This window comes from Mauremys mutica, chromosome 9, assembly GCF_020497125.1.
Source record: "Mauremys mutica isolate MM-2020 ecotype Southern chromosome 9, ASM2049712v1, whole genome shotgun sequence".
Taxonomy (NCBI): Eukaryota; Metazoa; Chordata; order Testudines; family Geoemydidae; genus Mauremys; species Mauremys mutica.
The window spans coordinates 70,969,218-70,984,407 of record NC_059080.1 but is presented as its reverse complement, the minus strand read 5'-3'; the positions used below and the strand labels follow the sequence as shown (position 1 = coordinate 70,984,407).

Below are 15,190 nucleotides of genomic sequence, written 5' to 3'. Positions count from 1 at the left end.
TAGACTCTATATACTTAATAGTTCAGAAAGAGGTGGGTATTTCTCCAATAGAGTATGTGTGTTTCACCAATTCTTCTGCATTCATTTTTTTCAGTTCCTAATTTATGGCAGTTACTTTGCAGTCATAGCTGGGATTTTCTTGATCAGAAGCATTTACACAATTGTCTCAATCCAATGCAAAAAGGAAACACGGAACTTCTCCAATGGATCTCGGAACATTAAGGAACAAGAATCAGAAACCAGATTATAACCAGCTATGCAAACATCTGTAGCTTTAATGACTTATCAAAAATGCCCCTGCCTGCAAAACTCACTGAAGTCAATGAGAGATTGCAGTAAGGGGAGTAGCACTTAGTCCTTCATGTACGCCCCTGCTAAATCACAACAAACTTACTCCAACCGAAAGAATTGCCTGATATAATTGAACACCAGATCTTCAGCTGGTGTAAATCAATATTGTGCCACTGATCTGAACTGATCTACACTAACTTATATCCTTCTGAGGAACTGGCCCATCATACTGATATTTGGCCAAAAAAGGAAAGAATCTGGTTTGACTGGATTCTGATTTATTTACACAACAGCATGACAATCTCAATCTATAGTTATGCCAAAAATACCGCGGTTCTTTTCCCCTCTCTCACTCAGGCTTTTGAAAAAATTGTAAATAGGCTGCTTTCCGTTCAGCAATTCAGCTTTGCTACTCCAAGTGGGATGAGGGTTTTTCCTATGCCTGTAGAAGAATTACTGACTCTACACCCCTATAACATTCCTTCTTAGTTTTGTATCTATAATGCTGTTTCCTTCCCTCCACCTTTAAGATCACTCTTGAAAACTGGGCCTTTCACTCATGATGGTTGGAGAAACCAGGTTCCCCAGAACAACTGTGGTGGTTAAATTGTAAAAAGAGTCAAGTCATCATTATTTATATTTGAAAGCTGTTGCTTGAACTTCATGGTGAATCCATGGCAAACTTGGGCTGGAAGAAGAGGAAGAAAATTTAAGAATCAAGGCAAAAGATAAACAGAGAATCCCACTCATTTGCTTGTGTCTAGATACAGAGTTAATTTAAATTAAGGGCATGTGTTTCACCGTATCTCTAAATTCAAAGAGATTGTCCAGTATGCAGTACAACCAGGTTAGGTGAAGTGTGGGGAAATTTGGTTTGGTGCAATACAGGGAAATTCCAAACTAAATGGGTGAGGCAGGAAGATGCATCAAATAAAAATAAACAACACTGCAGGTATATTCATTAAGTGCCAAATCACGAGGTCCACTGATCTCAGATGAGGATTTTCCTGAGTAAGGACCTCAGAATTTATAAAAGGCTTGAAGCCCTACAGTTCAGCTGAGCAGTGAGAGAAAGTCACATCCTGAATGACAGAAGAGAGATTTAGAAAGCACAGATCCACCTTGTGGATTGCCAGCCTCACGTAAGTTATATCAATTTTTTTTTCTGTAACAGTTTTGTTGCAGTTTCTAACTACTTCCCAAAGCCAGACTGTAATAATAGAAGAAAATTATGAATTGAATTCACAGAATAGTGCTTCACTCGAAGCAACTGTACAGATATTACTTACCTAGTTCTCCCAATGGCCACGTGAAGCACATGGGTAAGTATCCTCTCTCCCCCAAATGTTGGAATAGACAAAGATGCAGGTAAAAAGGTGGACAAATTGGAAAAGGTCCAGAGGAGAGCAACAAAAATAAGTAATAGTCTAGAAAACGTGATCTGAAAGGAAAGATTGAAAATATTGGGTTTGTTTAGACTGGAGAAGAGAAGACTGAGGTGGGACATAATAAGAGCTTTCAAGTATGTAAAAGGTTGTTACAAAGAGAAGGGTGAAAAATTGTTCTTGTTAATCGCTGAGGATAGGACAAGAAGTAATGGGCTTACATTGCAGAAAGAGAGAGAGATTTACGTTGGACATTAGGAAAAACTTCCTGTCAGGGTGGTTAAACACGGGAACAAAATTGCCTAGGGAGGCTGTGGAATCTCTGTCTAATAAAACTGAATACAGATAAACTCTCACCCTCAGAGATGTTTCACTAAGGCTTTGGCTACACTTGCATTTCAAAGCGCTGCCGCGGCAGCGCTTTGAAGCGCTTTGAAGCGCTAAGTGTAATCAAAGCACCAGCGCTGGGAGAAAACTCTCCCAGCGCTGTCCGTACTCCACTTCCCTGTGGGGAATAACGGACAGCGCTGGGAGCGCGGCTCCCAGGGCTGGGGCTTTGACTACACTGGCGCTTTGTAGCGCCGCAATTTGCAGCGCTGCAGAGGGTGTGTTTTCACACCCTGCTGCAGCGCTGCAAATTTGTAAGTGTAGCCAAGCCCTAAGTGTCTTCCACAGGCTGAATGCCTTCCTAGTCTGGGCACAATCCTTTCCCTGGTACAGCCCTTGTTTCAGCTCAGGTGGTAGCTAGGGGATTTCTAATGATGGCTGCTCCTTTGTTCTGTTCCATCCACATATATCTATATCTATATATCTTTCGCACAAGGTGGGAATCCTTTGTCCTCCTTTGAGTTCCCACCCCCCTCCTTCTCAATGGAAAAGCACCAGGTTAAAAATGGATTCCAGTTCAGGTGACATGATCACATGTCACTGTAAGAATTCATTACCCACTTGCCAGCACACACTTATAAAGGAAGACTCACAAGTAAAACAGAGCCATCTGCAGTCAATTGTCCTGGTTGATGGGAGCCATCAAGGTTCCAAACCACCATTAATGGCTCACACTTCACATAATTACAATAAGCCCTCAGAGTTATATTTCAGATTTCTAGTTTCAGATACAAGAGTTATACATTTATACAAATAGGATGACCACACTCAGTAGATTATAAGCTTTGTAATGATACCTTACACGAGACCTTTTGCACGAAGCATATTCCAGTTACATAATATTCAAACTCATTAGCATATTTTCATAAAATCATATAGAGTGCAATGTCACATAGGTATTCCACCTCTCCAAGAGGCAGTAGCAAGGCTGACGGGAGAATTCTCTCATCGACCTAGTGCTGTCTCTGCCAAGGATTAACTGAGTCACTCAGGGAGTGTGGATTTTTCACACCCCTGAGTGATGATGTTTTATTAACCTAATTTCCTAGTGTAGACCAGGCCTGAGACTCCTCAAGTCAGAGCTGAGACACTTGCAGGGCAGCGAGTGTCAACATAAACTTCACAGTCTGTGCTGTACCTCTTCTGTGGATGAATGAAGAACAACATTCTCAAGGGCTGTCAGGCCAGGACTGCTCAGAAACACTTACACTTCACACACATACTGAAGTCAGGTCCCTTTCAATTCATGAATTAATCATTAACAAATGTAAAGTCTGAAAGCTTTAAATTGAGTGAAATTCAACTTGTGGACTGTGATAAATGAAGTGGGGGCAGGGCAGTAGCTCCTTTTGATGGACACCCAGTTCACTGTAATATCCCTCTTGGTAGCTGTTCTCTGCTCACTTTAAATGCAAAGGGTTAAAAGTCCCTCGGGTAAAGAAAAGGAAGTAGGCACCTGACCAAAAGAGCCAATGGGAAGGTAGAACTTTTTAAAATTGGGAAAGAAACTTTCCCTTTGTCTGTTGTTCTCTCTGGGCTGAAGAGATGGGCAGCAGGAATGCTGTGTAAAGTTTGAACCAGATAAGAAGACCATCAGTTCATATCTAAAATAGAAATAGAAATATGTGGAGATATACCTATCTCATAAAACTAGAAGGGACCCTGAAAGGTCATTGAGTCCAGCCCCTGCCTTCATTAGCAGGACCAAGTTCTGATTTTGCCCCAGATCCTTAAGTGGCCCCCTCGAGGATTGAACTCACAATGCTGGGTTTAGGAGGCCAATACTCAAACCACTGAACTATCTGTCCCCGCCTACTTTTAACAATCCAAATATGTAAGTAAATTAGGAATGTTTAGGAAAATGCGATTAGGTTTATTTCTGTTTATTTTTTAAGGCTTGTGGACTCCTCTGCGCTAACCCCAGATGCTTTTGTTTGCTTGTAACCTTTAAGCTGAACTCCCAAGAAAGCTATTTTGGGTGCTTAATTTTTTGAAATGCTCTTTTAAAATCTAGCAAAAGCCTAAGTTCCAGATGTATTTTCTTCCTTTTTGTTTTTAATAAAATTTACCTTTTTTAAGAACAGGATTGGATTTTTGGTATCCTAAGATGTTTGTGCATGTTGTTTGATTGGCTGGTAGCCACAGCTAATTTCTTTTGTTTTCTTTTTCAGCTCTTCCACGGGGGAGGGGGAAGTGAAAGGGCTTGAGGGTACCCCACAGGGAGGAATTCCCAAGTGCTCCTTCCTGGGTCCAAGGGGTTTTTTTGAATTTGGGTGGTGGCAGCATCCACCCATCCAAGGTCAGAGAGAAGCTGTAACCTTGGGAGTTTAATACAAGCCTGGAGTGGCCAGTATTAATTTTTTAAATCCTTGCAGGCCCCCACCTTCTGCACTCAGAGTGACAGAGTGGGGATTCAGCCTTGACGTGGGCACACTGTTGTGGAAAAAAAAGGCTCTACCTGTTGTCAATTCATCCAAAGTTCACTAAGATTCCATGGACAACTTTAAAACAACTTCTTTTTATTGTTTAATATAACCCTTGGTAAAAATTCAAAAGGTTAGGAGTCTAAGGGCCTGTCTCCATGGGAAAAAAGCCCAGACTAGCCAGAGCACACAAAGGCATTCAATGCAGAGTGTGTCCACATGGGGAGCTAGTGCAGAGTGGCTAGCACACTTTAAATTCACAACCTGGCTTACTCCACATTAATGCCTCCTCATAAACAAGCCCTAAATCCCATTTTCAACAGTTAAGCTACACTACGGGTGCTACAGTGGCAGAGCTGCAGCTATGCTGCTTTAGTGTAGACACATCCTACAGCAAAGGAAGGGATTTTTTCCATCAATGTACTTAATCCACCTCTGTGAGAGGTGGTAGCTAAGTCAATGAAAGAATTCTTCCGTCAACCCAGCTGCGTCCAACACTGGGGGCAGGTCAACCTAACGACATTTCTTGGGGTATGAATTTTTTCACCACTCTGAGCAACATAGCGAGGTTGATCTAATTTGTAAGTGTAGACAAGGCCTTAGACCAGGGGTGGGCAAACTTTTTTGGGAATAGAAGTTGTATGGCAGGCCATGAATGCTCACAAAATTGGGGTTGGGATGCAGGAGAGGGTGCAGGCTCTGGCTGGGTGTATGGGCTTTGGGGTGGGGCTGGGGATGTGGTGTTTGGGGTGCAAGAGGGTGCTCTGGGCTGGGATCGAGGAGTTCAAAGGTTGAGAGAGGGATCAGGGATGGGGCAGGGGTTTGGAGCATGGCTGGGGATGAGAGGTTTGGGGTGCAGGAGGGTGCTTGGGGTTTGGAGGGTGGGAAGGGGATCAGGGCTGGACCAGGGGGTTGAGGTGCAGGGAGAGGCTCAGGGATGCAGGATCCAGGCAGCACTTACCTCAAGCAGCTCCCAGAAGCAGCGGCATATCCTCTCTCTAGCTCCTATGCAGAGGCATAACCAGGTGGCTCTGCACGGTGCCCCGTCCACAGGCACCACCCGTGGTCCCATTGGCTGCAGTTCCCAGCCAATGGGAGCTGTACGGTCAGCGCTTGGAGCAATGTGCAGAGTGGAGACCCCTGGCTACCACTATGCATAGGAGACAGAGGAGTGACATGCTGCTATTTCTGGGAGCCGCGTGGAGCAGCCCCCGACCCTGCTCCCCATCTGGAGCGCCAGAGCAGGGCAAGCCCCAGACCCCACTCCCCAGCGGGAGCTCAAGGGCTGGATTAGAACAGCTGGCGAGCCGGATTCATCGCACGGGCCATAGTTTGCCCACCTCTGACTTAGACCCTGGGGCATATATGAGCCTACAGCCCACCTCCATAATTGCTTAGATGCTTTTTTGGAAATTTTACCCCATGATTTGAACCTGTCACCTTTTCACATAACATGGTGGGAAGCACTTTAAATTCTAAATAAAATTAAAAAAAAATACCTTGTGTCACCAAGAAACTATCCATCATGAACATTGTTTTTTTGTGATTCCCATCACTAATCAGACTAGTCCCAGAGCTGCTCTAGCAACAGTGGCTGTGGTGCATAAACAAAGAACAGAAAGGTAGAATTTCCTGCACAGTTGTAATTAAGGAGAGAGAAAGCAGTGTTCACAAATAAGATTATTTTCTCTGTCAATTTTGTCCATTGGTACGCAGCAAGTTTCAATGAAAAAATAGAATGCAAAATTAAAAACATAAAAACTAAAAATAGAGGGTGAAATCCTCAGTACAACATAGACAAAACAGAGTGATACACGATTGGAGACTGAATGTTTCATGGATCAAGTTAATTCTTGTTTTTAGCCTGAATTATTGAGGAAAAACATGCAAAGGAGTATCACGAGTTATCCTCAGGATACACCGGTGTGGATTTTTCACTATGTAGAGACTAACATGATTTACTTACCCTTTACTTAACAGAACCAAATAAATATCTGGTCATTTTCATGAAAAATTTCAGTTGTCTCCATTTTGTAAGGTTTGAAACAGACTAGGTTTGTTAAAAAGTTTGAGACTTTTTAAAATAAAAAAACCTACCAAAGTATCTATGGAAAGCATTATCAAAACCACCACTGAAATGGTTGTCAATATTTTTGATTCTCAAAAATCTGAAAAATGAATAAAAAATATAATCAGATTTTCATTACATATTTATCATTTTAAAGGTAATTTTTCAACAAAAAAACCTGTGTGAAAAATTTTCACCAGCTCTACTACTGAGGGAGCATATTTATAATTTCCAAAATGCAGAACAGCAAGTTATATAGTGCCGATTGAAGTAAATGTAAGATTCCTATTCTAAACAATCTGCTCAACCTTGCATTTAGCTGTGATGCTCTGAGTACATTTCACAGACCTGAAGAAGCACTCTGTGTAAGCTTGAAAGCTTGCTTGTCTCACCAACAGAAGTTGGTCCAATAAAATATATTGCCTCACCCACCTTGTCTCTCAGGGACACGTGTTGTCATTTTCAGGTATCTTTTATGGGTAGATTCAGGCCTGATAGTTCTCTCTGAAGAACATATAGCTAAAAGAATCAGAAATGTTCCTAGATGTAACAAACAAAAGAAGGAAAAAGAGAACAGGAAGGAGAGAATGTTAGTTTCTCATGGCCTTAGGAAGGCCACAGTATACCTGGTACTTTGAACCATGAGAGAGATTCAAAAGCCAGCAATGCAGTTTAACCAGAATAGAACTCTTACAGAAAACATAATTTTTGTAACCAACTTGATTGCTAAGAATGGGAAAATGATAGTTAAGGGAAGAAGTTAAGGGTGACCTGCAAAGAAATTTTTTTCCAATTAAGTTTGAACCAAATTTTGCTTTCTTGTGATGGACAAAGGTGGCTTGAACGGATGTTTCCTCATTTTAAAAACTTGTTTAAAAATAATTTTGCCCCCTTAAGACTGTCCAAGTCTGTTCTTCCCTCATTTAGCTGGAGGGCCCAGAGTGGAGGGAGGGAGGGATCCTCAGGCATGATCCCTGTGAGCTTTCACACCCTACTGAATGGATGGAGGTGTTGATAATAAATATATATTCTAAACTGTCTGCTAGGCCATGGAATCAATAGTTGTTAAAGCAAATAAAAACAGAGCTTTAAACTGTTTGACTAAATATCACACCCCTCCCCATCCTTCAGCTTTCAGTCTCTTGCCTCATCATGTCCATATTTCACTCTCTCAGCAGTCACTAGTCTCTCCCAGGATCAACAAGACTTAATTTCTAATGCAAAAGCAAAGCACAATTAAAAACTATAAAATAAAAATCTTCCCAGGCCTTCTGTCTACATTATAAGAGGAGTGGTGGGAGCGTGGGGGGGGGGGGGGCGGGAATAAAAAAAAGCCCCAATTTTTTCCTTTGCAGGTCACTTTCAAAGAAAGGAACCAGAAGTCAGGGCTCCTAGGTTTTACTTCAGCAGGGGCAAAGACTGACTCAGTGACACTGAGGAAATCAATCTCTATGGTTCCATTTACCTATCCTTCAAACCATAGCAGTATTTTAACACTCTGGCAGTGACTCAAGAGCATGAGTACCAAGCTCAGAGCAGACTGTTAGGAACCACGGCACAAACCCCAAATTGGCTGAAAGTTCTATACTTAGATTTCACCAAGCAATCAAGTATAAACTCCTCCGAAACTATGAACAGCCTTAACATCGAATCACAGACACTCCCCCTGGGTTCTCCAATTTATCTCGCCACCCAGGTGAGAATACCTTTGTGCTAGATGGTCCCTTAACCTGAATATTGCCGTGATTCTTAGGGTATTTCCAGTCCCAAAGGACCAGTTCCTTGTACAAGGTCAAATCGCACCTTAGAGCTGACACCAAAGACAACACTTGTAGCCAACCCTATAATAAACTACATAAAGATTTATTAAAATAGGAAAAGGAAACCAGAGAGTTATTTACGAGGCTAAAGCAGGTAAATATAGATACACAAATGAGTTACAATCTTAAGTTTCAAAAGGTAATAAAAGCTTCTATAATCAGCAAGCTCTATGGGTATGTCTACACGGCAAAGAGAAACATGCGACTGGCCCATGCCAGCCAACTTGGCATTGTGTGGCTCAGGCTGCTGGGCTTTTCATTGCTGTGCAGACTTCCAGGCTTGGCCTGGAGCCAGGGGCGGCTCCAGGAACCAGCGCTCCAAGCACATGCCTGGGGCGGCAAGCCGCGGGGGGCGGCCTGCCAGTTGCCGTGAGGGTGGCAGTCAGGCTGCCTTCGGCGGCATGCCTGTGGGAGGTCTGCCCATCCCACGGTTTCGGCAGCGGGTACGTTGAAGGCGCGGGACCGGCGGACCTCCCGGAGGTGTGCCACCAAAAGCCGCCTGACTGCCATGCCTGGGGCGGCAAAATATATAGAGCAACCCCTGCCTGGAGCCTGGGCTCTAGGACCCTGCAGAGTGGGAGGGATCTCATAAATGAGACCATCAGAGCATTCTCAATCTTTACCTATCAGGACCAGATAAAAACCTGACCATCAATTAGGTGTGTGGTTTAACTTCAGTTATCTAGAAAAATAAATCAAGTGCACTTCAAGCCTTGTAACAAAAAATTAGGAGACAGAAAATTGGTAATTTTCAGGTATTTGTTATATGGAGAAACATTCCTAAGATTTCTCCTGAAAAGAACACTTTTTTCGGGAGGAAGGGAGTGTGGAGGGGAACAGGCAGGGTGCGGAATGATGCAATGAAATTGTACAGCATGTAAAGAAGTGTCAAAGTAGCATAATAGGGATCCAGTCTTGCTCCAATTTTGCCAATGGAATGTTTTGTCATCATTTCAATAGAACCTACAAGAATGGGGGATCCTTATTTGTGACCCCCTCAGAAAGGTGCGCATGTCACTCTATATGATCTTCACTAACAGTCCTCTCCATTAGTACCAGATCAGCGCAGTACAGACTGAAAGGATTGCTCTAAATTTGAAAAATAATTTGGGAGGCAAAACTCAAATTAAAAATTATTTTCACCTAAATGCAAACACAAATCCCCAGCTGCCGTTCTCAAATGCAATGAACTGGATGATATTGCTAAAGTCTTTGAAACCACTTCGATTTGTGTACAGGAAAAACACTATGGCAACAAGTGCTGTGGAATCAGGTCACTAATTCCTATCTCAGGAATGTCAAAAGAAATCCAGACAGGGTACAACTAGGGATGATTACACTTACGTTTACCATGAGATGAATTACACTCGTGGCAAATCTCAGTACATCTTCATTCTAAAAATGGTCTGAAAAGAGAGCAAAGCTACACTGGCTCTTCTGCTGGTTAATATAAGTTATTTGCTATGTGAGGTGATTTTTCTCCTTACTGATAAGCCAGTAAAGGGCCAAGGCCAAATTCACTGAAAATTCCAGGCAAATCCAATGTAAATTTGCCCAGCACAGCCCCTCCATTGGACACTGATTCTGTTTTGGAGGCTGGCGGGGAGAAGGGGGAAATGTCTTCTTTGCTGCAGATGCAAAGCTTTGAAAATATTCATGATCTAAATATTCATATTCAATAGAAGGACTAAGTTTAAAAAGTATGAGGCTGATACTGCTTTCACTTACACCAGTTTATACGGGTGTACATCTACTGAACTTAAGTGCAGTTACTCAAGCACGTACATGAAAGCAGAATCAGCCCCAATAACTCTGCCCTGCGTACTCAGAGCAATTTATTTCACACTTCTAGCCAAAGATGCTCAGTGATAAGTGGAGGTTTATTGCATATGGAAAAAACAATTTGCATAAGCAAGCAAGTGTATGTAAATACCCTAGTTGTCAGGCCTTGAATTTGATCTTCATTTAAAATCAGAAGAAAAAAATCCAGCTGAAATCCAAGAACTCTATGAGTTCATAGTGGAGGATGTTTTTAGGCCTCATCTTCGCCTGACTCAGACCACAATCCTACAAACCTTAGTATCACTGAATACTTACAAATCCTATTGATGTCAGAGCTGCATGTGTTTAACAACTTTAAAAAAAAACAAAAAACAGGTTTTGGAGTGGTAGCCGTGTTAGTCTGTATCTGCAAAAAGAACGAGGAGTACTTGTGGCACCTTAGAGATTAACAAATTTATTTGAGTATAAGCTTTCATGGGCTAAAACCTGATGAAGTGGGTTTTAGCCCACGAAAGCTTATGCTCAAATAAATTTGTTAGTCTAATGTGCCACAAGTACTCCTTGCTCTTTTTTAAAAAAACAGGCCACATTGAATTTACGGAGCCTAATTTTACATACCAGCTGTGAAAACTTTGGGATAAAGTCTCTACATTTCATTTGCCCCATTCACCTCTTTTTGGAAATCTCTGAATAAAGTACAACACCTGGTTCCAATGAAATATGAATACTTAAGGCTATTTTCCAGCAGAACTAAGGTATAAGGAAGTCAAGTTATTTGCCCAAAGAGAGAGAGTCTGCCAGCAGCTCAACCTATAACTCAAATTAGAGCAGCTATAGAATGGGGGAAACTATTTGAATCAACTATTGAATTATTAGAGTTCATCAAGCATTTATGAGCCAGCAGCACCAGCATTGCCACTCTTAGGGTTAGATTTCTGAGATCAGGGTGCATATAACTGCCTGCCTACAATTGCACAGGCCTCACTTGTGTGTGTTAAAACCTGACATTACATGTACGTCTAACACATAGCACACAGCTAGTTAGGCATACCTTAGATCACAAGCTCAACAGAACAATTACCTTGGAGAATTTTGTCCTGAGCCTTTAGACAATACAACAAATCTCAAACTATAATTTGAGGACTCTAGCTTAAAATAATTGCCCTCAAACCCAGTTTGTAGACCAGATTCAAGGAAGGCTCTATTCAGAACACTTAGGCATGGACACTTAAGCCTGATTAGGGGGCTGGAGCACATGACTTATGAGGAGAGGCTGAAGGAACTGGGATTGTTTAGTCTGCAGAAACAAGGGCGCCCAGAAGAGGGGGGCAAGTGGGGCAATTTGCCCCAGGCCCCGGGCCCCACAGGGGCCCCCACGAGAGTTTTTCAGGGCTCCTGGAGTGGGGTCCTTCATTCGCTCCGGGGGCCCCGGAAAACTCTCGCAGGGCCCGGGCCCCCGGAGCTTCTTCTGCTCTGGGTCTTCCGCCGAAGACCTGGCGCTTCGGCGGTAATTCAGCGGCGGGGGGGCCCCGCCGCAGGTCTTCGGGGCACTTCGGCGGCGGGTCCCGGAGTGGAAGGGCCCCCCCTCCGAATTACCGCCGAAGCGGGGGAGGGCCCTCGCTGCTGAAGACCCCAGGCCCTCTGAATCCTCTGGGCAGCCCTGTGCAGAAGAGAAAAATGAGGGGGATTTGATAGCTGCTTTCAACTACCTGAAAGGGGGTTCCAAAGAGGATGGATCTAGACTGTTCTCAGTGGTAGCAGATGACAGAACAAGGAGTAATGGTCTCAAGTTACAGTGGGGGAGATTTAGGTTGAATATTAGGAAAAGCTTTTTCACTAGAAGGGTGGTGAAGCACTGGAATGGGTTACCTAGGGAGGTGGTGGAATCTCCTTCCTTAGAGATTTTTAAGGTCAGGCTTGACAAAGCTCTGACTGGGATGATTTAGCTAGGGATTGGTCCTGCTTTGAGCAGGGGGTTGGACTATGATCACAAAGTTTTATTTCTGAAGAAATGAATCAGTTTGTATCAACTTAAAATTGCTATTTATACAATTGTTCAGAACTGTTGTAAATTGGTATTTTAAAACATCGTATTAAAATATAAAAATATTATTCTTACTTGATAGTCTGGAGCAGTGGTCCCCAATGCAATGCTCGTGGGTGCCATGGCATCCGCCAGTGCATTTGTGTGTGCCTGTCTAGTGACATGGTGTGAAAAGTAGTGCCCAGCAGGGGGAGAGAAGCCGCGGCCCCACACCTGCTGGGGACAGAGAACTCCGGGGCTGCCCAGAACTGCCAAAAAAGGTGGCTTGGACTGCTGCAGCCTGAACTGCCAAAGCGAAAAAAAACACCCACGTGGACTCTGCCACTCCTTTGCATGTGCTTGCTCCACTGGTGCCTGGAACCGGCCCTGTGAGTATTATTCCACTGCACTAATACTGCTGTTTTCTCGTGCTTTGCAATTATTTTTTTTTAAACATTTTGCCCCGAAACGAGTGGTTCAAATAAAAGACAACGTACGTATTACTTCAATGCAGAGTGGGAAGAATCCTATTGTTTTCTTGAAAATAAATAATAAATAATAAGAGATATACCTATCTCCTAGAACTGGAAGGGACCTTGAAAGGTCATCGAGTCCAGCCCCTTGCCTTCAGTAGCAGGACCAAGTACTGATTTTTGCCCCAGATCCTTAAGTGGCCCCCTCAAGGATTGAACTCACAACCCTGAGTTTAGCAGGCCAATGCTCAAACCACTGAGCTCTCTCTCCCCTATTAATCTGCTTATTGTGCAGTGGTACTGTTGCAGTGCCGGAAAAACAGAGTCGAACACCATTTCCAAACTAATTACGGCTCTTTTGACATTTAAGTGGATGGCTAAACTGAGTTGAGAAAGAAGAAAATTAATCAACTCAACTCAAATCTATCTGCCCAGCAATCTGTTTTCACTAGACAAGTGGTAAAGTCTAAAAGTGCTACTATTGCTTCCTTTAAGATTGTTAATCTGCTCGCAAAGAAGAAAAAACCCTTTCAAGATGGTGAATTGTTGAAGGAAGCATTTTTGACTGGTGCTGATTGCCTGTTTCAAGGATTTCTTAAGAAGGGTGAGATTTTGTCGGCAATACAAGACTTGCAGTTATCAGACAACACAGTTACAAGGAGGATACATGCAATTTCAAGCAACATGCAAACTCAGCTAAAGGATGACTTGGAAATATGTGACTGGTTTTCACTGCAGTTCGATGAGTCGACAGATATAGTGCAGTTGGCAGTTATGGTGAGAATGGTATTTAGTGACTTCACCGTAAAAGAGTTACTAAAAGTATTGCCTATGAAAGGGTGAACAGAGGGTGAGGACATCTATAATTTATTCAAAATCATACACAACATCAATTAGTATGCCACTACACAAGCTGTCTGCGATCATCCCTGATGGGGCACCAGCAATGATGGGCAGCGCCAATGGATTCATTGCACTCCACAAGAAGAATGAATCCTTTCCGAACTCTCTCTCTTATTGCATCATCACCAAGAAGCTTTGGGCGTCAAAGTTCTTTCTTTTCAACACGTCATGAATGTTGTTATTAAAATAATTAACTCTATTCGAGCAAAACCTTTGCAACACCGACTTAAGGCCCTGTTGGAAGATGTTGATGATAATCTGATCTGATCTTGCACACAGAAGTATGATCGTTGAGCAAAGGTAAAGTTCTTGCACATTTTTTAAGCCTAATTGAAGAGATCAAAGAATTTCTGAAGTCCACAAATCAGAATTTGGAGCAACTAGAAGACTCCAGCTGGTTAATGGGACTTGGCTTTTCTTGCCGACATCACTGACAAATTGAACATTTTAAATCTTGAGCTCCAGGGAAAAGATACATGTGGCTCAAATGTTAGGTTCTGTAAAATCATTCAAAGCAAAACTCATCTTGTGGATGTCACATATGAAGACGAAGTCTCTCGTACATTTCCCAAGTATGAAGAAAATGGTATGTGACAGTGATTTTAACCCATCACCATTTGTTATCCACATTCAGACACTTCCGGAACAGTTTGAAAGAGATTTCAACAGTTCACCATCACTGAGCCCGTAGTTTCCTTTCTTGTGAATCCTTTTACTTGCCAAATAAAGGTAACAGAAAAGGCTACATCAATTGCAAGTCTCATTCAAGTAAGAACAGAAGACGTGGAACTGGAGATTTTGGACCTTCAAAATGATGTTGTTCTAAAATCCTGCGCAACAGATGAAAACTTTTGGAATCTGGTTGACCGAAAAAAATTTCCTGCCTTAAAAAAATGTAGCATACAAAACAAAATCTTATTTCGGTTTCACTTACCTATACAGATCTTAACTTACAGATGCACATCTTGATGATTGCTTACGAACTGGAATATCATCCTAGTCTTCCAACTACGAAAAATTGGCAGTGCCAAAAGAAGAAATGCAGTGCCAAAAATCACACGGACTTTATTAGAAAAACCATGTGAATTAATTATACCTATTTTCCATTAAGTGCTGATGAGCACATATGATTAACTTGTGTTTAACTTTGTAACTCTAAATTAGTAGGCTAGCTGAAATGGATGTTCAGGGCCGGCTCCAGACCCCAGCGCACCAAGCGCACGCTTGGGGCAGCGTCCCAGCAGGAGGGCGGCAGGCAGCTCCAGCGGACCTCCCGCAGACATGCCTGCGGAAGGTCCCCTGGGACCACGGCTCCGGTAGACCTCCCGCAGATGTGCCTGCGGAGGGGCCGCTGGTCCCGCAGCTCCGGTGGAGCATCCGCAGGCACATCTGCGGGAGGTCCACCGGAGCCGCGGGGCCATCGGACCCTCCACAGGCACAACTGCTGGAGGTCTACCGGAGCCGCGGGACCGGCGACCGCTAGAGCGCCCCCCGCGGCGCACCGCCGTGCTTGGGGTGGCGGAAATCCTAGAGCCGCCCCTGTGGATGTTAACTTGAAAACAGGCTCATTTTAGATAAGGCTACATACCCTCTGTTGTCCCCTCACCAGTTTGTGTGTATTCACTCTCTTTTCTT

General features: G+C 43.2%; 1 protein-coding gene across 1 annotated transcript in view; it reads left to right on the top strand.

Annotated features, from left to right (window-relative positions):
* Nucleotides 1-299, top strand: part of SLC19A3 (solute carrier family 19 member 3) — a 31,938-nt gene extending 31,639 nt beyond the window's left edge. Inside the window, exon 7 of the mRNA XM_045030841.1 lies at nt 95-299. Coding sequence (XP_044886776.1) covers nt 95-250 — 156 coding nt within the window. The 3' untranslated portion in view covers nt 251-299. The remainder of the gene's footprint in view (nt 1-94) is intronic.
* Nucleotides 300-15,190: the final 14,891 nt, after the last annotated feature.